The 22,549-nt window shown below is 62.0% G+C and overlaps 1 protein-coding gene across 10 annotated transcripts in view; it reads left to right on the top strand.

The window, feature by feature from the left end:
• VARS1 (valyl-tRNA synthetase 1) overlaps positions 1–22,549 on the top strand; it is a 75,078-nt gene that overhangs the window by 14,367 nt on the left and 38,162 nt on the right. For 8 of the 10 annotated variants that reach the window (XM_072921043.1, XM_072921045.1, XM_072921040.1 and 5 more), the window contains 10 exons: positions 857–1,035; positions 1,729–1,816; positions 4,786–4,886; positions 7,893–8,017; positions 9,735–9,899; positions 12,717–12,798; positions 12,877–12,996; positions 15,959–16,067; positions 18,821–18,921; positions 20,775–20,865. In XM_072921043.1, coding sequence (XP_072777144.1) covers positions 857–1,035; positions 1,729–1,816; positions 4,786–4,886; positions 7,893–8,017; positions 9,735–9,899; positions 12,717–12,798; positions 12,877–12,996; positions 15,959–16,067; positions 18,821–18,921; positions 20,775–20,865 — 1,161 coding nt within the window. Of the gene's footprint in view, positions 1–856; positions 1,036–1,728; positions 1,817–4,785; positions 4,887–6,134; positions 6,186–6,831; positions 6,875–7,892; positions 8,018–9,734; positions 9,900–12,716; positions 12,799–12,876; positions 12,997–15,958; positions 16,068–18,820; positions 18,922–20,774; positions 20,866–22,549 lie in introns of those variants that run through there. The other 2 variants (XM_072921048.1, XM_072921049.1) reach the window with 2 other exon arrangements.

Here is a 22,549-nt window from a genome sequence, read left to right as displayed (position 1 = left end):
GGGGTCTGGGGGACTCTTTGGGGGTCCTTGGGGGGGTTTGGGGGGTCTTTGGGGGTTTTTGGAGGGGTCTGGGGATCTTTGGGGGGAGTCTGGGGGGTCCTTGGGTTTTTTGGGGGGTCTTTGGGTGGGTCTTGGGGGTTTTTAGGGGGGTCTGGTTGGTCTTTAGGGGGGTCTGGGGGGTATTTGGGGGGATCTGGGGGGTCTTTGGGGGTCTTTAGGGGGGTCTGGGGGGTCTTTGGGGGTCCTTGGGGGTCTTTGGGGGTCCTTGCGGGTCTTTGGGGGTATTTGGGGGGTCTGGGGGGTCCTTGGGGGGCTCTGGGGGGTCCTTGGGGGTCTTTGGGGGACTTTGGGGAGGGTCTGGGGGGTATTTGGGGACTCTTTGGGGGTCTTTGAGGGTCTTTAGGGGAGTCCTTGGGGGTCCTTGGGGGTCTGGGGGGTCTTTGGGGGTCTTTAGGGGTCTTTGGGTGGGTCTGGGGGGTCTTGGGGGTGTCTGGGGGGTCTTTGGGGGGATCTGGGGGGTCTGGGGGGTCTTTGGGGGGTCCTTGGGGGTCTTTGGGGGTATTTGAGGGGTCTGGGGGATCCTTGGGGGTCTTTGGGGGTCTCTGGGTGGTCCTTGGGGAACTTTGGGGGGTCTTTGGGGGTCTTTGGAGGGGTCTGGGCGGTTTTTGGGGGTCCTTGGGGGATTTTTGGGGGTCTTTGGAAGGGTTTGGGGGGGTCTGGGGGGTCTTTGCGATTTTTGGGGGAGGGTCTTGGGGGTATTTTGGGATTTTTTGGGGGTCTTCGGGGTGCTCTGGGGGTTATTTGGGTGGGGGTCTCCACACATTCTGACCCCTCTCCCCTTTTTTCCACCCCTCAGTGGGTCACCCCCAGGGTGGTCCCGAATTGGGGGTCCCGGGGGGCCCCGATTTGGGGGTCCCGGGGGGTCCCGAGCCCCCCGCCCCCCCCAAGAGCGCGGCACAACTGAAGAAAGAGGCGAAAAAACGGGAAAAAATGGAAAAATTCCAGCAAAAACAGGAAAAAAACCGCGAGCTGCAGGTCCGGGGGGGCTTTGGGGGGTCCCTGGGGGGGTTTGGGGGGTCCTGGGGGGGTTTGGGGGGTCCTGGGGGAGATTTGAGGGGTCCCCAGGGGAGTTTTGGGGGTCCCAGGGGGGATTTTGGGGGTCCCAGGGGGGTTTTGGGGGTCCCCAGGGGAGTTTTGGGGGGTCCTGGGGGGGGTTTGGGGGGTCCTGGGGGGAGTTTTGGGGGGTCCTGGGGAGTTTTGGGGGGTCCCAGGGGAGTTGTGGGGGTCCCAGGGGGGGTTTTGGGGGTCCCAGGGGGGTTTTGGGGGTCCCTGGGTGGGGTTTGGGGGGTCCCAGGGGAGTTTTGGGGGGTCTTGGGGGAGATTTGAGGGGTCCCCAGGGGAGTTTTGGGGTTCCCAGGGGAGTTTTGGGGGATCCTGGGGGGGGTTTGGGGGGTCCTGGGGGGGTTTGGGGGGTCCTGGGGGGGTTTTGGGGGGTCCCAGGGGAGTTTTGGGGGGTCCTGGGGGGTTTTGGGGGGTCCTGGGGGGGTTTTTGGGGGTCCTGGGGGGGGTTTTGGGGGTCTCTGGGGGGGTTTGGGGGGTCCCCAGAGGGGTTTGGGGGGTCCTGGGGGGGATTTGGGGGGTCCCGGGGGGGGTTTGGGGGGTCCTGGGTGGGTTTGGGGGTCCCGGGGGGGTTTTGGGGGGTCCTGAACCCCTTTTTGCCCCCCCCAGGCTCAGGTCAAGGTCAAGGCCGGCCGGGCCCGGCGGGAGCTGAGGGGGCTGAGCTACGAGACCCCCACCCCCCCCGGCTGCAAGAAGGGTGAGGGGGGTCTGGGGGGTCTTGGGGGGCTTTTGGGGGGTGTCAGGAGGGTTTGGGGGAGTTTTGGGGGCATTTGGGGGGTCTTGGGGGGATTTTGGGGGGTCTTGGGGGCATTGGGGGGGTCTTGGGAGTGGGTTTGGGGGGGTTTTGGGGGGATTTTGGGGGGGTTTTAGGGGGTCTTAGGGGGATTTGGGGGGGTCTGGGGGGGTCTTGGGGGGTTTTGGGGGGTCTTGGGGGGGTTTTTGGGGGGTCTGGAGGGGTTATGGGAGGGTCTGGAGGGGTTATGGGAGGGTTTGGGGGCTCTTGGAGGGGTTTTTGGGGGGGTTTTGGGGGGTCTTGGGGGGGTTTTGGGGGGTTTTGGGGGGCTATAGGGGGTTTTGGGTGGGGCTCAGGGGGTCTGGGGGGATTTTTGGGGGGTCTTGGGGAGACTCAGAGTGGGTTTGGGGGGTTTTTGGGGAGAGTTTTGGGGGTCTTGGGGGTTCTTGGGAGGGTTTGGGGGGTCTTGGAGGGGTTTTTGGGGGGTCTTGGGGGGTTTGGGGGGTCTTGGGAGTGGGTTTGGGGGGGTTTTGGGGGGATTTTGGGGGGGTCTTGGAGGCGTTTTTGGGGGGTTTGGGGGGCACTTGGGGGGTCTTGGGAGCATTTGGGGGGTGCTCAGTGTGGGTTTGGGGGGTTTTTGGGGGGTCTGGGGGGGTTTGGGGGTTCTTAGAGGGATTTTTGGGGGGTTTTGGGGCATTTGGGGGGTGCTCAGTGTGGATTTGGGGGAGTCTGGGGGGATTTTGGGGGGTCTGGGGAGCATTTGGGGGGTCTTCGGGGGTCTCAAGAGTGGGTCTGGGGGGCTCTTGATGGGTTTTGGGGGGTGTCAGGAGGGTTTGGGGGGGATTTTGGGGGGTCTTGGGGGGTCTTGGGATGGTTTGGGGGGGTTTTGGGGAGCTCAGGGTGGGTTTGGGGGGCGTTTGGGGGGTCTTGGGGGGGTTTTGTGGGGTCTTGGGGTTTTGGGGGTCTTGGGCGGTTTTTGGGGGCTCAGAGTGGGTTTGGGGGGTTTTTGGGGGGTCTTGGGAGTGGGTTTGGGGGGTTTTGGGGTTTTTGGGGGGGTCTTGGGGGGTGTTGGGAGTGGGTCTGGGGAGATTTTGGGGGGTCTTGGGGGGTCTTGAGAGCATTTGGGGGGGGCTCAGAGTGGGTTTGGGGGAGGTCTTGGGGGGTCTTGGGGGCGTTTTTGGGGGGTTTAGGGGGTCTTGGGGAGACTCAGAGTGGGTTTAGGGGGTTTTTGGGGGGAGTTTTGGGGGTCTTGGGGGGACTCAGAGTGGCTTTGGGGGGTTTTTGGGGGGTCTTGGGGGGTCTGGGGGTCTTGGGGGGTCTTGCAAGGGTTTTTTGGGGGGTCTTGGGAGGGTTTGGGGGGTTTTTGGGGGAAGTTTTGGGGGTCTTGGGGGGTCTTGGGAGGGTTTGGGGAGTCTCAGACTGGGTTTGGGGGGTTTGGGGGGTCTTGGGAGTGGGTCTTGGGGGGGTTTTGGGGGGTCTTGGGTTTGGGGGGTTTTAGGGGGTCTTGGGGGGGTTTTTGGGGCCTTTAGGTGGGGCTCAGGGGGGTTTGGGGGGTTTTGGGGGGGCTGGGGGGGTTTATGTGGGGTCTGGGGGGGGTTTTTGAGGAGTCTAGGGGGGTTTTGGGGGGTCTTGGGAGTGGGTCTGGGGGGGTTTTGGGGCCTTTAGGTGGAGCTCAGGGGGTCTGGGGGGGGTTTTGGGGGGATTTGGGGGGTCCTGGGGGGTCTTGGGAGCATTTGGGGGGGGCTCAGAGTGGGTTTGGGGGGTCTGGGGGGGTTATGGGAGGGTTTGGGGAGATTTTGGGGGGTCTTGGGGGGGTTTTGGGGGGTCTTGGGAGGGTTTTGGGAGGGTTTGGGGGGTTTATGTGGGGTCTGGGGGGGTTTTAGGGGGTCTTGGGGGGTCTTGGAGGGGTTTTGGGGGGTCTTGAGGGGTCTTGGGAGGGTTTGGGGGGGGCTCAGAGTGGGTTTGGGGGGTCTTGGGTGGGTCCTGGGGGGTCTTGGGGAGGTTTTTGGGGGGTCTTGGGGGGTCCTGGGGGGTCTTGGGAGTGGGTCTGGGGGGGTTTTTGGGGGGTCTTGGGAGGGTTTGGGGGGGCTCAGAGTGGGTTTGGGGGTCTTGTGGGGGGTTTGGGGTGTCTTGGGAGTGGGTTTGGGGGGTCTTGGAGGGGTTTTTGGGGGGTCTTGGGAGGGTTTTGGGAGGGTTTGGGGGGATTTTGGGGGTCTTGGGGGGGCTTGGGGGGGTTTGGGGGGGGCTCAGTGTGGGTTTGGGGGGATTTTGGGGCGTCTTGGGGGGATTTTGGGGGTCTTGGGAGGGTTTGGGGGGATTTGGGGGGGTCTGGGGGGATTTTGGGGGGTTTTGGAGGGCTATAGGGGGTTTTTGGGTGGGGCTCAGGGGGTCTGGGGGGGTTTTGGGGGTGTCCTGGGGGGTCTTGGGGGGGTTTTGGGGCTGTTGGGGGGCGCTTGGGGGGTCTTGGGGGAGTTTTTGAGGGTCTTGGGGGGGTTTTTGGGGCCTTTAGGTGGGGCTCAGGGGGTCTGGGGGGTTTTGGGAGGGTTTGGGGGGGCTCAGAGTGGGTTTGGGGGGGTCTGGGGGGGTTTTGGGGGGATTTGGGGGGCGCTTGGGGGGTTTTTGGGGGGTCTTGGGAGGGTTTGGGGGGTCTTGGGGGGTCTTGGGGGGGTTTATGTGGGGTCTGGGGGGGTTTTGGGGGTCTTGGGAGGGTTTTTGGGGGGTCTTGGGGGCGTTTGGGGGGTCTTGGGGGGTTTGGGGGGTGCTCAGTGTGGATTTTGGGGGTCTGGGGGGGTTTTGGGGGGATTTTGGGGGGTCTTGGGTGGGTTTTTGGGGGCTCAGTGTGGGTTTTGAGTGGGTGGGTTTGGGGTCTTTTGCTGTGGGGGGTCTCTGGGAATTTGGGGGGTGGGGGTGTGACCCCCGGGACCCCTCCCCAGATGTGGGGGGACCCCTCCCCGAGAGTTACAGCCCCGGCTACGTGGAGGCGGCCTGGTACAGCTGGTGGGAGAAGGAGGGGTTCTTCCGGCCCGAATTCGGGGTGAGTGGGGGGCTTTGGGGGGTCTGGGGGCTTCTTTGGGGGGTCTGGGGGCTTCTTTGGGGGGTCCTGTGGAGATTTGGGGGGATTTGGGTGGGATTTGGGGGGTCCTGGGGGGATTTGAGGGGATTTGGGGGGGATTTGGGGGGTCCTGGGGGGGTTTGGGGCAGTTCTGGGGGGATTTGGGGAGATCTGGGGGGATTTGGGGGCGATTTGGGGGGTTTTGGGGGAAAATTGGGGGGATTTGGGGAGGATTTGGGGGGTCCTGGGGGGGTTTTGGGGGGTCCTGTGGAGATTTGGGGGGTCTGGGGGCTTCTTTGGGGGGTCTGGGGGCTTCTTTGGGGGGTCCTGTGGAGATTTGAGGGGATTTGGGGGGGATTTGGGGGGTCCTGGGGGGATTTGGGGGGAGTTCGGGGAGATCTGGGGGGATTTGGGGGGTCCTGGGGGGGTTTTAGTGGGTCTGGGGGCTTCTTTGGGGGGTCTGGGGGCTTCTTTGGGGGGTCTGGGGGCTTCTTTGGGGGGTCTGGGGGCTTCTTTGGGGGGTCCTGGGGGGATTTGGGGCAGTTCTGGGGGGATTTGGGGCAGTTCTGGGGGGTCCTGGGGGGGTTTTGGGGGTGCTGGTACAGCTGGTGGGAGAAGGAGGGGTTCTTCCGCCCCGAATTCGGGGTGAGTGGGGGTCCTGGGGGGTCTGGGGGCTTCTTTGGGGGGTCTGGGGGCTTCTTTGGGGGGTCCTGGGGGGATTTTGGGGGATTTTGGGGGGATTTGGGGGGGATTTGGGCAGTTTTGGGGGGATTTGGGGCAGTTCTGGGGTGATTTGGGGCAGTTTTGGGGGGGTTTTGGGGAGATCTGGGGGGGGTTGGGGGGTTTTGGGGGGTCTTTGGGGGGTCCTGGGGGGGGGTTTGGGGGGTCTGGGGGCTTCTTTGGGGGGTCCTGTGGAGATTTGGGGCAGTTCTGGGGGGATTTGGGGCAGTTTTGGGGGGTCCTGGGGGGTCTTTGGGGCAGTTCTGGAGGGGTTGTGGGGAGATCTGGGGGGTTTGGGGCGTTTTGGGGGGGTTTTAGTGGGTCTGGGGGCTTCTTTGGGGGGTCTGGGGGCTTCTTTGGGGGGTCCTGTGGAGATTTGGGGCAGTTCTGGGGGGATTTTGGGCAGTTTTGGGGGGTCCTGGGGGGATTTGGGGCAGTTCTGGGGGGATTTGGGGCAGTTCTGGGGGGATTTGGGGGGTCTTTGGGGGGTCCTGGGGGGGGTTTTGGGGGTGCTGGTACAGCTGGTGGGAGAAGGAGGGGTTCTTCCGGCCCGAATTCGGGGTGAGTGGGGGTCCTGGGGGGTCTGGGGGCTTCCTTGGGGGGTCTGGGGGCTTCTTTGGGGGGTCCTGGGGAGATTTGGGGCAGTTCTGGGGGGATTTGGGGGGTCCTGGGGGCTTCTTTGGGGGGTCCTGGGGATATTTGGGGGGATTTGGGTGGGATTTGGGGGGTCCTGGGGGGATTTGAGGGGAGATCTGGGGGGATTTGGGGGGTCTGGGGGCTTCTTTGGGGGGTCTGGGGGCTTCTTTGGGGGGTCTGGGGGCTTCTTTGGGGGGTCCTGTGGAGATTTGGGGGGATTTGGGGGGGGATTTGGGGCAGTCCTGGGGGGGTTTTGGAGGGTCTGGGGACTTTTTTGGGGGGTCTGGGGGCTTCTTTGGGGGGTCTGGGGGCTTCTTTGGGGGGTCCTGGGGGGATTTGGGGCAGTTCTGGGGGGATTTGGGTGGGATTTGGGGCGGTTTTGGGGGGGGGTTGGGGAGATCTGGGGGGATTTGGGGGGTCCTGGTGGGGTTTTGGGGGGTCTGGGGGCTTCTTTGGGGGGTCCTGGGGGGATTTGGGGCGGTTTTGGGGGGATTTGGGGCAGTTTTGGGGGGTCCTGGGGGGATTTGGGGCAGTTTTGGGGGGTCCTGGGGGGCTTTTGGGGGTGCTGGTACAGCTGGTGGGAGAAGGAGGGGTTCTTCCGCCCCGAATTCGGGGTGAGTGGGGGGCTTGGGGGGGTTTTGGGGGGTCTGGGGGCTTCTTTGGGGGGTCTGGGGGATATTTGGGGGTTTTTGGGGGAGTCTGGAGGGTCTTTTGGGGTCCTTGGGGGTCTCTGGGGCTCCTTGGTGGGGTCCTGGGGGGTCCTTGGGTGGGTTTTGAGGGGTCTCTGGGGGGTTTTGGGGGGTCTTTGGGGGGTCCTTGGGGGGTCTCTGGGGGTCTCTTGGGGATCTTTGGGGTCCATGGGGGTCTTTGGGGGAACTTTGGGGTCTCCTTGGGGGTCTCTGGGAGTTCTTTGGGGGGGTCTGGGGATCTCTGAGGAGTCCTTGGGGGGGTCTTTGGGGGTATTTGGGGGTCTTTGGGGACTCTCTGGGGGCTCCTTGGGGATCTTTCGGGGGTCCTTGGGGATATTTGGGTGGGTCTTTGGGGGTCCTTGGTGGTCTCTGGGGTCTCCTTGGGAGGTCCTGGTGGGTCTGGGGGGTCCTTGGAGGTCTCTGAGGGGGTCTGGGGGCGTCCTTGGGGGCTCTTTGGGGATCTTTGGGGGGGTCTCTGGGGGTATTTGGGGGGTCTCTCGGGGGGTCCTTGGGGGTATTTGGGGGTCCTTGAGGGTATTTGGAGGGGTTTGGGGGATATTTGGGGGTTTTTGGGGGTCTCTGAGGGGGTTTTGGGGGTCTCTGGGGAAGTTTTGGGGGGTCTCTGGGGGTCTCTGAGGGGTCCTTGAGGGTCTTTGGGGGTCTTTGGGGGTCCTGGGGGGTCTTTGGGGGTCTCTTGGGACTCTCTGGGGGTTTTGGGGGTCTCTGGGTGGGTTTTAGGGGGTCCTTGGGGGTCTGGGGGCTTCTTTGGGGGGTCCTGTGGAGATTTGGGGCAGTTCTGGGGGGATTTGGGGGGTTTTGGGGGGTCTTTGAGGGCTTCTTTGGGGGTCTCTGGGGATCTTTGGGGGTCTCTGGGTGGGTTTTGGGGGTCTCAGGGGGGTCCTTGGGGGTCTCAGGGGTCACTGACCCCTCTGTCCCCCCCCAGCGCTCCCTGGAGACCCCCAACCCCCGGGGGGTGTTCGTGATGTGCCTCCCCCCCCCCAACGTGACCGGGACCCTCCACCTGGGCCACGCCCTGACCGCGGCCATCCAGGACACGCTGACCCGCTGGTGAGTGACCAGAGTGACCACTGGGCTCAGGGGGTGACCAGAGTGACCACTGGGCTCAGGGGGTGACCAGAGTGACCACTGGGCTCAGGGGGTGACCAGAGTGACCACTGGGACCCTCCACCTGGGCCATGCCCTGACCGCGGCCATCCAGGACACGCTGACCCGCTGGTGAGTGACCAGAGTGACCACTGGGCTCAGGGGGTGACCAGAGTGACCACTGGGGTCAGGGGGTGACCAGAGTGACCACTGGGGTCAGGGGGTGACCAGAGTGACCACTGGGACCCTCCACCTGGGCCACGCCCTGACCGCGGCCATCCAGGACACGCTGACCCGCTGGTGAGTGACCAGAGTGACCACTGGGCTCAGGGGGTGACCAGAGTGACCACTGGGCTCAGGGGGTGACCAGAGTGACCACTGGGCTCAGGGGGTGACCAGAGTGACCACTGGGGTCAGGGGGTGACCAGAGTGACCACTGGGACCCTCCACCTGGGCCACGCCCTGACCGCGGCCATCCAGGACACGCTGACCCGCTGGTGAGTGACCAGAGTGACCACTGGGCTCAGGGGGTGACCAGAGTGACCACTGGGCTCAGGGGGTGACCAGAGTGACCACTGGGCTCAGGGGGTGACCAGAGTGACCACTGGGACCCTCCACCTGGGTCACGCCCTGACCGCGGCCATCCAGGACACGCTGACCCGCTGGTGAGTGACCAGAGTGACCACTGGGCTCAGGGGGTGACCAGAGTGACCACTGGGCTCAGGGGGTGACCAGAGTGACCACTGGGCTCAGGGGGTGACCAGAGTGACCACTGGGACCCTCCACCTGGGTCACGCCCTGACCGCGGCCATCCAGGACACGCTGACCCGCTGGTGAGTGACCAGAGTGACCACTGGGCTCAGGGGGTGACCAGAGTGACCACTGGGGTCAGGGGGTGACCAGAGTGACCACTGGGGTCAGGGAGTGACCATTGGGGTCTGGAATGACCACTGGGGTCAGGGCGTGGCCATCCCAGTGACCGCAGTATCCCCAATGACCCCAAATGACCCCAATGTCCCCAATGACCCCAATCCCCCCAATCCCCCCACTGACCCCCGTGACCCTTGTGACCCCCAGGCACCGGATGCGGGGGCTGACCACGCTGTGACCCCAATGCCCCCAATGTCCCCAATGTCCCCAATGTCCCCAATGACCCCAATGACCCCAATGTCCCCCCAATGTCCCCAATCCCCTGAATGACCCAAATCCCCCCATTGACCCCAACGCCCCCAATGTCCCCAATCCCCCCAATGACCCCAATGACCCCATTGCCCCCATTGACACCAACGCCCCCAGTGACCCCTATCCTGTGAATGACCCCAATGACCCCAATGTCCCCAACACCCCCAATGACCCCGTGACCTCTGTGACCCGCAGGCACCGGATGCGGGGGCTGACCACGCTGTGACCCCAATGACCCCAATGACCCCAATGCCCCCAATGACCCCAATGACCCCAATGACCCCAATGTCCCCAATGTCCCCAATGACCCCAATGACCCCAATGTCCCCAATGTCCCCAGTGACCCCAATGCCCCCAATGCCCCCAATGTCCCCAATGCCCCTAATGACCCCAATGACCCCAACACCCCCAATGCCCCCAATGACCCCAATGTCCCAAATCCCCTGAATGACCCCAATCCCCTGAATGACCCCACTGACCCCGTGACCTCTGACCCCAGGCACCGGATGCGGGGGCTGACCACGCTGTGGGCGCCGGGCTGTGACCACGCCGGCATCGCCACGCAGGTGGTGGTGGAGCGGCGGCTGCAGCGCTCACGGGGGGTCACTCGGCACCAGCTCGGCCGCGAGGCCTTCCTGGCCGAGGTGTGGCGCTGGAAGGAGGAGTGAGTGACCTCTGACCCCGGGGGGACCCGCGGTGACCACAGGGTGACCTCTGACCCTGGGGGCGGGGCCTGCGGTGACCAGAGTGACCACAGTGACCTCTTACCCCAGGGGGGGGCCCGCAGTGACCACCGTGACCACAGTGACCTCTGACCCCAGAGGCGGGACCCGCGGTGACCACAGGGTGACCTCTGACCCTGGGGCAGGAGAGGGGCCCGTGGTGACCCCAGGGTGACCAGAGCGACCACTGTGTGACCACAGTGACCTCTGACCCCAGGGTGGGGCAGGAGAGGGGCCCACAGTGACCACAGAGTGACCACAGTGACCACAGAGTGGCCACAGTGACCACAGTTACCTCTGACCCCGGGGGGGGTGGGAGAGGGGCCCGCAGTGACCGGCGTGACCTCTGACCCCGGGGCAGGAGTGGGGCCCGTGGTGACCACAGGGTGACCAGAATGATCCTAGAGTGACCAGAGTGGTCCCAGAGTGACCAGAGTGATACCAGGGTGGCCACAGTGACCACAGAGTGATCTCTGACCCCGGGTTGGGGCGGGAGACGGGCCCGTGGTGACCACAGAGTGACCACAGTGACCTCTGACCCCGGGGGGGTGGGAGAGGGGCCTGTGGTGACCACAGAGTGACCACAGTGACCACAGGGTGACCAAAGTGACCCCAGAGTGACCAGAGTGATACCAGAGTGACCACAGAGTGGCCACAGTGACCACAGAGTGGCCACAATGACCACAGGGTGACCAGAGTGACCCCAGAGTGACCAGAGTGATACCAGAGTGGCCACAGTGATACCAGAGCGGCCACAGTGACCACAGAGTGACCAGAGTGACCACAGGGTGACCAGAGTGAGCACAGAGTGGCCACAGTGACCACAGGGTGACCTCTGACCCCGGGGGTGGGGTGGGAGAGGGGCCTGTGGTGACCACAGGGTGACCAGAGTGAGCACAGAGTGGCCACAGTGACCACAGGGTGACCAGAGTGATCCCAGAGTGACCACTGTGACCACAGTGACCACAGGGTGACCAGAGAGTGGCCACTGTGACCACAGTGACCTCTGACCCCGGGGGGGCGGGAGAGGGGCCCGCGGTGACCACAGGGTGACCAGAGTGGCCACAGGGTGACCAGGGTGACCCCAGAGTGACCAGAGTGATACCAGAGTGACCACAGAGTGGCCACAGTGACCACAGGGTGACCAGAGTGACCCCAGAGTGACCAGAGTGACCCCAGAGTGACCAGAGTGATACCAGAGTGACCACAGAGTGGCCACAGTGACCACAGGGTGATCAGAGTGACCCCAGAGTGACCAGAGTGACCACAGTGACCAGAATGATACCAGAGTGACCACAGTGACCACAGGGTGACCATTGTGACCAGAGTGGTCCCAGAGTGACCACAGTGACCACAGGGTGACCACAGAGTGACCAGAGAGTGGCCACTGTGACCACAGTGACCTCTGACCCCGGGGGGGGCGGGAGAGGGGCCCGTGGTGACCACAGAGTGACCAGAGTGACCACAGGGTGACAAGAGTGATCCTAGAGTGACCACAGTTACCTCTGACCCCGGGGGCAGGGCCCACGGTGACCACAGTGACCACAGTGACCACAGTGACCTCTGACCCCGGGGGGGTGGGAGAGGGGCCCATGGTGACCACAGTGACCACAGAGTGGCCAGAGAGTGGCCACAGTGACCACAGAGTGACCTCTGACCCCGGGGGGGGGGCGGGAGAGGGGCCCATGGTGACCACAGTGACCACAGAGTGGCCAGAGAGTGGCCACAGTGACCACAGAGTGACCTCTGACCCCGGGGGGGGGCCGGGAGAGGGGCCCGCAGTGACCACAGAGTGACCACAGTGACCACAGTGACCTCTGACCCCGGGGGGGGGAGAGGGGCCTGTGGTGACCACAGAGTGACCACAGTGACCACAGAGTGACCATGGCACCCTTAAATGACCTCGAAAAGACCCCAAAGTGACTCCAAAGTGACCCATGGCACCCCTAAATGACCCCAAAGTGACCCATGGCACTCCTAAATGACCCCTAAATGACCCCAGAGTGACCCCAAAGTGACCTATGGCACTCCTAAGTGACCCCAGATTTACCCCAAAGTGACCCCAAAGTGACCCATAGCGCCCCTAAATGACCCCAGATTGACCCCAAAGTGACCCCAAAGTGACCCATTGCACCCCTAAATGACCCCAAAGTGACCCCAAAGTGCCCCATAGCCCCCCTAAATGACCCCAAAGTGACCCCAAAGTGACCCCAAAGTGACCCATGGCACCCCTAAATGACCCCAAAGCGCCCCCAAAGCGCCCCCAAAGCGCCCCCAAAGCGCCCCATAGCCCCCCTGAATGACCCCAAAGTGACCCCAGAGTGACCCATAGCCCCCCTAAATGACCCCAAAGTGCCCCATAGCACCCCTGAATGACCCCAGATTGACCCCAAAGTGACCCCAAAGTGACCTATGGCACCTCTAAATGACCCCAAAGTGACCCATAGCACCCCTGAATGACCCCAAAGCGCCCCCAAAGTGCCCCATAGCCCCCCTTAATGACCCCAAAGTGCCCCATAGCACCCCTAAATGACCCCAAAGTGCCCCATAGCCCCCCTGAATGACCCCAAAGTGCCCCATAGCCCCCCTAAATAACCCCAAAGTGCCCCATAGCCCCCCTAAATGACCCCAAAGCGCCCCATAGCCCCCCCAAAACGCCCCCAAAGTGCCCCCAAAGCGCCCCACACCCCCTCAACCCCTCCCAATCCCCCTCCCCACCCCGAGCCCCCCACCCAGCCCCACATCTCCCCCCTGCCCAGGAAAGGCGACCGCATTTACCAGCAGCTGCGGCGCTTGGGCGCCTCCATGGACTGGGACCGCGCCTGTTTCACCATGGACCCCGTGAGTGGGGGGCTTGGGGTGGGTCTGGGGGGTCCCGGGGGTCTCGGAGCCCCCCCTAAAACCCGCCCGGACCCCCAGAAAATGAGTCGGGCGGTGACCGAGGCCTTCGTGAGGCTGCACGAGAAGGGGCTGATCTACCGCAGCCGCCGCATCGTGCACTGGAGCTGCGCCCTGCGCTCGGCCATCTCCGACATTGAGGTACCCAAATCACCCCAAAAACACCCCAAAACCAGCCCAAAAATATCCCAAAACCAGCGCCTAAAATATCCCAGAACCAGCGCCTAAAAATGTCCCAAAAATACCCCAAAAATATCCCAAAATCATCCCAAAAATATCCCAAAATCATCCCAAAAATATCCCAGAACCAGCACCTAAAAACGTTCCAAAACTACCCCAAAAATAGCCCAAAATTACCCCAAAAACAGCCTAAAACCAGCCCCCAAAATCACCCCAAAACCACCCCCAAAATGACCCCAAAACCCGCTCAAAAACAGACCCAAAAACAGCCCCAAAATCTCCCCAAAAATATCCCAAAAACAGCTCAAAATCACCCCAAAAACACCCCCAAAAACATCCCAATGTTCCCTAAAGTAGCTCCCAAAAACAGCCCCCAAGAACACCCCAAAAATATCCCCAAATCACCCCAAAATATCCCAGAAACAGCTCAAAAACCAGACCAAAAAAAACCCCAAAAATCCCCAAAATCGCCCCCAAACCCCCGGGATCGGGGCACTGGAGCTGCGCCCTGCGCTCGGCCATCTCCGATATTGAGGTACCCAAAAACACCCGAAATCACCCCAAAAAGATCCCAAAATCAGCCCCAAAATATCCCAGAAACAGCGCATAAAAATGTCCCTAAACCACCCCAAAAATCCCCCAAAATCGCCCCCAAACCCCCGGGATCGGGGCACTGGAGCTGCGCCCTGCGCTCGGCCATCTCCGACATTGAGGTACCCAAATCACCCCAAAAATATCCCAAAATTACCCCAAAAATATCCCAAAATTACCCCAAAAATATCCCAGAAACAGCGCCTAAAAATGTCCCCAAACCACCCCAAAAATCCCCCAAAAATCCCCCAAAAACACCCAAAAATCCCCCTAAAACATCCCCCCAAAACACCCCAAAACACTCCAAAAACGGCCCCAAAACACTCGAAAAACAGCCCCAGAAACAGCCCCAAAATCACCCCAAAAATCTCCCAAAATCATCCCAAAAATATCCCAAAATCACCCCCAAAACCACGCCAAAATCACCCCAAGATCAGCCCCAAAATATCCCAAATAGCTCCCAAAATCAGCCCCCAAAAATCCCCCAAAATCGCCCCCAAACCCCCGGGATCGGGGCACTGGAGCTGCGCCCTGCGCTCGGCCATCTCGGACATTGAGGTACCCAAAAACACCCAAAATCACCCCAAAAACACCCCAAAATTACCCCAAAAATCCCCCCAAAAATCCCCCAAAAACACCCCAAAATCCCCCTAAAACATCCCCCCAAAACACCCCAAAACACTCCAAAAACAGCCCCAAAACCAGCCCCAAAATCTCCCCAAAAATATCCCAAAAACATCCCCAAAAATATCCCAAAATCACCCCAAAAATATCACAAAATTACCCCAAAAATATCCCAAAATCACCCCAAAAATATCCCAAAAACAGCACAAAAATATCCCAAAAACAGCCTAAAACCAGCGCCTAAAAATGTCCCCAAACCACCCCAAAAACACCCAAAAATCCCTTTAAAACATCCCCCTCAAAAACACCCCAAAACGCTCCAAAAACAGCCCCAAAAACACCCAAAAATCCCCCTAAAATATCCCCCAAAAACAGTCCAAAAACAGCCCCAAAATCACCCTAAAATTCCCTAAAACAGCTCCCAAAATCAGCCCCCAAAAACACCCCCAAAAATATCCCAAAATCACCCCCAAAAATATCCCAAAAACAGCTCAAAAACCAGACCAAAAAAAGCCCCAAAAATCCCTCCAAAAACACCCCAAAAACAGCTCAAAACACCCCCAAAAACATCCCAAAATTCCCTAAAGCAGCTCCCAAAATCAGCCCCCAAAAATCCCCCAAAATCACCCCAAACCAGCCCAAAACACCCCCAAAACCAACACCTAAAAACCCCCAAAAATCCCCCAAAAATCCCCCTAAAACATTCCCCAAAAACACCCCAAAAATCCCCCCAAAACACCCCCAAAATCACCCCAAAACAACTCAAAATCAGACCCAAAAAAGCCCCAAAAATCCCCCAAAAACACATCCAGAACCAACCCCTAAAAACCCCTTAAAAATTTGGGGATTTTTGGGGTGTTTTGGGGTGTTTTTGGGGGTCCCTGAGGGGTTTTTGGGGGTTCCCAGGTGGAGAAGAAGGAGTTGGTTTTTTGGGGGTATTTTTGGGTTTTTTTTGGGGTATTTTTGGGGTATTTTTGGGGGTCTCTGTGGGGTTTTTGGGGGTCCCCAGGTGGAGAAGAAGGAGTTGGTTTTTTTGGGGTGTTTTTGGGGTGTTTTTGGGGGTCCCTGAGGGGTTTTTGGGGGTCCCCAGGTGGAGAAGGGGGAGTTGGTTTTTTTGGGGTATTTTTGGGGTGTTTTGGGGGTCCCTGAGGGGTTTTTGGGGGTCCCAGGTGGAGAAGAAGGAGTTGGTTTTTTTTGGGGATTTTTGGGGTATTTTTGGGGTGTTTTTGGGGGTCCCTGAGGGGTTTTTGGGGGTCCCCAGGTGGAGAAGAAGGAGTTGGTTTTTTTGGGGGATTTTTGGGTATTTTTGGGGTGTTTTTGGGGGTCCCTGAGGGGTTTTTGGGGGTCCCCAGGTGGAGAAGAAGGAGTTGGTTTTTTTGGGGTATTTTTGGGGTATTTTTGGGGTGTTTTTGGGGGTCTCTCAGGGGTTTTTGGGGGTCCCCAGGTGGAGAAGGGGGAGTTGGTTTTTTTGGGGGATTTTTGGGTATTTTTGGGGTGTTTTTGGGGGTCTCTCAGGGGTTTTTGGGGGTCCCCAGGTGGAGAAGAAGGAGTTGGTTTTTTTGGGATATTTTTGGGGTGTTTTTGGGGGTCTTTCAGGGGTTTTTGGGGGTCCCCAGGTGGAGAAGAAGGAGTTGGTTTTTTTGGGGTATTTTTGGGGGATTTTTGGGGGGTTTTTGGGGGTCCCTGAGGGGTTTTTGGGGGTCCCCAGGTGGAGAAGAAGGAGTTGGGGGGCCGCACCCTCCTGCGGGTCCCCGGTTACGAGGAGCCGGTGGAATTTGGGGTGTTGGTGTCCTTCGCCTACCCCCTGGAGGGGGCCGGTGAGTGGGGGGCTCGGGGGGTCCCAGGGGGTCTCTGGTGGGTTTGGGGGTCTTTTGGGGGGTCCCAGGGGGTCTCTGTGGGGTTTGGGGGGTGACTTTGGGGGTTCCAGGGGGTCTCTGTGGGGTTTTGGGGTCTTTTTGGGGTCCCAGGGGGTCTCTGTGGGGTCTCTGTAGGGTTTTTGGGGTCATTTTGGGGGTCCCAGGGGGTCCCAGGGGGGTTTGGGGGTCCCAGGAGGTCTCTGTGGAGTTTTGGGGTCTCTTTGGGGGTCCCAGGGGGTCTCTGTGGAGTCTCTGGGGGGTTTTTGGGGTCACTTTTGGGGTCCCAGGGGGGTTTGGGGGTCCCAGGAGGTCTCTGTGGAGTTTTGGGGTCTCTTTGGGGGTCCCAGGGGGTCTCTTTGGGGTCTCTGTGGGGTTTTTGGGGTCATTTTTGGGGTCCCAGGGGGTCTCTGTGGGGTTTGGGGGGTCACTTTGGGGGTCCCAGGGGGTCTTTGTGGGGTTTGGGGGGGTCCCAGAGGGTCTCTGTGGGGTCCCTGTGGGGTTTGGGGATCCTGGGGAGTCTATTTGGGGGTCCCAGGGGGTCTCTTTGGGGTTTGGGGGGTCCCAGGGGGTCTCTTTGGGGTTTGGGGGGTCCCAGGGGGTCTCTTTGGGGTCTTTGTGCTGTTTTAGGGGCTCCCAGGGGGTCTCTGGAGGTCTCTTTGGGGTATTTGTGGGGTTTGGGGGGGGTCCCAGGGGGTCTCTGTGGGCTTGGAGGGGGTCCCGGGGGTCTCTGTGGGGTCTGGGGGGTCCCAGGGGGTCTCTTTGGGGTCTCTGTGGGGTTTGGGGGGTCACTTTGGGGGTCCCAGGGGGTCTCTGTGGGGTCTCTGTGGGGGTTTTGGGGTCCCAGGGGGTCCCAGGGGGGTTTGGGAGATCCCAGGGGGTCTCTGTGGGGTCTCTGTGGGGTTTTGGGGTCATTTTTGGGGTCCCAGGGGGTCCCAGGGGGGTTTGGGGGATCCTGGGGGGTCTTTTTGGGGGGTCCCTGGGGGTCTCTTTGGGGTCTTTGTGCTGTTTTAGGGGCTCCCAGGGGGTCTCTGGGGGTCTCTTTGGGGTCTCTGGGGGGTTTGGGGGGGGTCCCAGGGGGTCTCTGTGGGGTCTCTGTGGGGTTTTTGGGGTCATTTTTGGGGTCCCAGGGGGTCCTTTTGGGGTCTCTGCGGGGTTTTTGGGGTCCCAGGGGGTTTCTGTGGGGTTTTGGGGTCTTTTTGGGGGTCTCAGGGGGTCTCTTTGGGGTCTCTGGGGGGTTTTTGGGGTCATTTTTGGGGTCCCAGGGGGTCTTTGGGGGGTTTGGGGGATCCTGGGGGGTCCCAGAGAGTCCTTTTGGGGTCCCTGTGGGGTTTGGGGGTCTCTTTGGGGGTCCCAGGGGGTCTCTGTGGGGTTTTTGGGGTCATTTTGGGGGTCTCTGTGGGGTCTCTGTGGGGTTTTGGGGTCACTTTGGGGGTCCCAGGGGGTCTCTGTGGGGTTTGGGGGGTCTCAGGGGGTCTCTGTGGGGTCTTTGTGCTGTTTTAGGGGCTCCCAGGGGGTCTCTGTGGGGTCTCTGTGGGTCTCTTTGGGGTCACTGTGGGGGTCCCAGGGGGTCTCTGTGGGGTTTTGGGGTCATTTTGGGGGTCCCAGGGGGTCCCAGGGGGGTTTGGGGGGTGACTTTGGGGGTCCCGGGGGTCTCTGTGGGGTCTCTGTGGGGTTTGGGGGGTCACTTTGGGGGTCCCAGGGGGTCTCTGTGGGGTTTGGGGGGTCCCAGGGGGTCTCTTTGGGGTCTCTGGTGGGTTTGGGGGGTCCTGGGGGGTCTCTTTGGGGGTCCCACGGTGTCTCTGTGGGGTTTGGGGGGTCACTTTGGGGGTCCCAGGGGGTATCTTTGGGGTCTCTGTGGGGTTTGGGGGGTCCCAGGGGGTCTCTGGGGGGTTTTTGGGGTCATTTTTGGGGTCCCAGGGGGTCTCTGTGGGGTTTGGGGGGTCCTGGGGGGTCTCTTTGGGGTCTTTGTGCTGTTTTAGGGGCTCCCAGGGGGTCTCTGGGGGTCTCTTTGGGGTCTCTGTGGGGTTTGGGGGGTGACTTCGGGGGTCCCAGGGGATCTTTGGGGGGTTTAGGGGTCATTTTGGGGGTCCCAGGGGGGTCTCTGTGGGGTCACTTTGGGGGTCCCAGGGGGTCTCTGTGAGGTTTTGGGGTCTCTGTGGGGTTTGGGGGATCCTAGGGGGTCTCTGTGGGGTCTCTGGGGGGTTTGGGGGTCTCTTTGGGGGTCCCAGGGGGTCTCTGTGGGGTTTTGGGGTCTTTTTGGGGGTCTCTGTGGGGTCTTTGTGGGGTTTGGGGGGTCCCAGGGGGTCTCTGTGGGGTTTGGGGGGTCCCAGGGGGTCTCTGTGGGGTTTGGGGGGTCCCTTTGGGGGTCCCAGGGGGTCTCTGTGGGGTTTGGGGGTCCCAGGGGGTCTCTTTGGGGTCTCTGTGGGGTTTGGGGGGTCATTTTGGGGGTCCCAGGGGGTCTCTGTGGGGTTTTTGAGGTCATTTTGGGGGTCTCTGTGGAGTTTGGGGGATCCTGGGGGGGTCTCTTTGGGGTCTCTGTGGGGTTGGGGGGTCCCAGGGGGTCTCTTTGGGGTCTCTTTGGGGGTTTTTGGGGTCACTTTGGGGTCTCTGTGGGGTTTGGGGGGTCCTGGGGGGTCCCAGAGAGTCCTTTTGGGGTCTCTGTGGGTCTGGGGTCTGTCCATGGGTCCCCTAAATGGGTCTGGGGTCCCCCCCAGGCCCAGGTGAGCCCCCCGAGGTCGTGGTGGCCACGACGCGTCTGGAGACGATGTTGGGGGACGAGGGCGTGGCCGTGCACCCCGAGGACCCCCGGTACCAGGTAACACACCTGGGGGGCGTGGTTACACACCTGGGGGCGGGGCTAACACACCTGGGGGCGGGGCTAACACACCTGGGGGCGTGGCCGTGCACCCCGAGGACCCCCGGTACCAGGTGAGGGCGGGGCTAACACACCTGTGGGCGTGGCCGTGCACCCCGAGGACCCCCGGTACCAGGTAACACACCTGGGGGCGTGGTTACACACCTGGGGGCGTGGCTAACACACCTGGGGGCGTGGCCGTGCACCCCGAGGACCCCCGGTACCAGGTGAGCTCACCTGGGGGGCGTGGTTACACATCTGGGGGCGGGGCTAACACACCTGGGGGCGTGGCCGTGCACCCCGAGGACCCCCGGTACCAGGTAACACACCTGGGGGCGTGGCTAACACACCTGGGGGCGTGGTTACACACCTGGGGGTGTGGCTAACACACCTGGGGGCGGGGCTAACACACCTGGGGGCGTGGCTAAACACACCTGGGGGCGGGGCTAAACACACCTGGGGGCGTGGCCGTGCACCCCGAGGACCCCCGGTACCAGGTAACTCACCTGGGGGGCGTGGTTACACACCTGTGGGGTTAAACACACCTGGGGGCGTGGTTAACACACCTGGGGGCGTGGCCGTGCACCCCGAGGACCCCCGGTACCAGGTGAGCTCACCTGGGGGGCGTGGTTACACACCTGGGGGCGGGGCTAACACACCTGTGGGTGGGGCTAACACACCTGGGGGCGGGGCTAACACACCTGTGGGCGGGGCTAAACACACCTGGGGGCGGGGCTAACACACCTGTGGGCGTGGTTACACACCTGTGGGCGGGGCTAAACACACCTGTGGGCGTGGCCGTGCACCCCGAGGACCCCCGGTACCAGGTAACTCACCTGGGGGGCGGGGCTTACACACCTGGGGGCGGGGCTAACACACCTGGGGGCGGGGCTAACACACCTGGGGGCGGGGCTAACACACCTGGGGGCGGGGCTAACACACCTGTGGGCGTGGCTAACACACCTATGGGCGTGGCTAAACACACCTGGGGCGTGGCTTACACACCTGGGGGCGGGGCTAACACACCTGGGGGCGGGGCTAAACACACCTGTAGGGGTTACACACCTGTGGGCGGGGCTAACACACCTGGGGGCGTGGCTAACACACTTGGGGGCGTGTCTAAAACACACCTGGGGGCGGGGCTAACACACATGTGGGCGTGGTTACACACCTGGGGGCGGGGCTAAACACACCTGGGGCGGGGCTAACACACCTGGGGGCGGGGCTAACACACCTGGGGGCGTGGCTAACACACCTGGGGGCGTGGCCGTGCACCCCGAGGACCCCCGGTACCAGGTAACACACCTGGGGGCGGGGCTAAACACACCTGTGGGCGGGGCTAACACACCTGGGGGCGTGGTTACACACACCTGGGGGCGGGGCTAAACACACCTGTGGGCGGGGCTAACACACACCTGTGGGCGGGGCTAACACACCTGGGGGCGGGGCTAACACACCTGTGGGGCATGGCTAACACACCTGGGGGCGTGGTTAACACACCTGGGGGCGGGGCTAACACACCTGGGGGCGGGGCTAACACACCTGTGGGCGTGGCTTACACACCTGGGGGCGGGGCTAACTCACCTGGGGGCGGGGCTAACACACCTGTGGGCGTGGCTTATACACCTGTGGGGCGTGTCCACCCCCACCTGAGCCCCTAAATCCCCACCAAGGGGGGGGTCCCGGTGTGGGGCGTGGCCGGGCCAGGTGAGCCAGGTGGGCGTGTCCGGCCCCACGGCCCCGCCCCACGGCCCCGCCCCACGGCCCCGCCCCACGGCCCCGCCCCACAGCCCCGCCCTCTCTCTCACCTGCAGCACCTGCGGGGCCGTTACGTGCTGCACCCGCTGACGGGGCGGCGCCTCCCGGTGCTGCACGACCCCTTCGTGGACCCCCAATTCGGCACAGGTGAGGGGGCGGGGCCACAGGGGGCGGGGCGGGGCCGTTTGGGGGCGTGGTTATTGATGGGTGTGGTTATTTGGGGGCGTGGCCTGATTGGGTTCGGTTATTTTGGGGGCGTGGTTTAATTTGGGGGTGGTTTTGGGGGGCGTGGCTTTATTGGGTGTGGATATTTAGGGGTGTGGTCTGATTGGGTGTGGTTATTTAGGGGCGTGGTTTAATTTGGGTGTGGTTATTTGGGGGCGTGGTTATTTAGGGGGTGTGGTTAATTTAATTGGGTTATTTAGGGGGTGTGGCCTGTTTGGGTGTGGTTATTTGGGGGCGTGGCCTAATTGGGTGTGGCTATCTAGGTGTGTGACCTGATTGGTTGTGGTGGTTTAGGGGCGTGGCTTAAAGGGGTGTGGCCATTGGGGCGTGGCCATTTAGGGGTGTGGTTTGGGTGTGGCGATTTAGGGGCGTGGCTTGATTGGGTGTGATTATTTATGGGGCATGGCCTGGATGGGTGTGGTTATTTAGGGGCGTGGCTATTCAGGGGTGTGGCCCTTAGGGCGTGGCTTAAAGGGGCATGGTTTGAATGGGGCGTGGCATAAATGGGTGTGGCACCAAACTTTTGGGGGTGGGTGTGTCATAGGTGGGCATGTCCGGGGTGGGCGTGGCTAATCTGGACGTGGCCAACCTAAATGTGGTTTGAATTGGGCGTGGCCAACCTAGGCGTGGCCAGGGCGGGCGTGTCCTCGATGGGCGTGTCCGGGAGTGGGTCTGGCTAATCTGGGCGTGGCCATGTGTGGGTGTGGCCAACCTAAATGTGGTTTAAAGTGGGTGTGGCCAACCTGGGTGTGTCCGGGGTGGGTGTGGCTACGGTGGGCGTGTCCAGGGGGTGGGCGTGGCCAACCTGGGCGTGTCCAGGGGGTGGGTGTGTCCGGGGATGGGCATGTCCGGGATTGGATTGGCTGTGGTGGGCGTGGCTAATCTGGGCGTGTCCTGGGATGGGCGTGTCCCTGGTGGGCGTGTCTAGGGTGGGTGTGCCCCCGGTGGGCGTGGCCAACCTAAATGTGGTTTAAAGTGGGCGTGGCTAACCTGGGCGTGTCCTTGGTGGGCGTGTCCAGGGGTGGGCGGGGCCAACCTGGGCGTGGTGTAAAGTGGGCGTGGCCAACCCAGACGTGGCTTAAAGTGGGCGTGGCCGGCTTGGGTGTGGCTGGGGGGTGGGCGTGGCTTTTCTGGGTGTGTCCTTGGTGGGCGTGTCTTTGGTGGGCGTGTCCGGTGTGGGTGTGTCCCCGGTGGGTGTGTCCTCGGTGGGCGTGTCCTCGGTGGGCGCGTCCTGGGATGGGCGTGGTCAATCTGGGCGTGGCCAGGGTTGGGCGTGGCCAACCGAAATGTGGTTTAAAGTGGGCGTGGCCAACCTATACGTGACTTTAAGTGGGTGTGGCCAACCTGGGCATGGTTTAAAGTGGGTGTGGCCAACCTATACGTGACTTTAAGTGGGTGTGGCCAACATGGGCGTGGCCGGGGTGGGTGTGGCTGGGGGTGGGCGTGTCCCGGTGGGCGTGTCCCGGTGGGTGTGTCCCGGTGGGTGTGTCCCCGGTGGTGGGCGTGTCCCGGGGTGGGCGTGTCCCGGTGGGCGTGTCCCGGATGGGCGTGTCCCGGATGGGCGTGTCCCGGATGGGCGGGGCAATCCTAAATGTGGTTTAAAGTG

The sequence above is a fragment of the Taeniopygia guttata genome, chromosome 35 (assembly GCF_048771995.1).
Source record: "Taeniopygia guttata chromosome 35, bTaeGut7.mat, whole genome shotgun sequence".
NCBI classification, from domain to species: domain Eukaryota; kingdom Metazoa; phylum Chordata; class Aves; order Passeriformes; family Estrildidae; genus Taeniopygia; species Taeniopygia guttata.
Note: the sequence above shows the minus strand (reverse complement) of the source record. Positions and strands in the feature narration are given on the sequence as shown.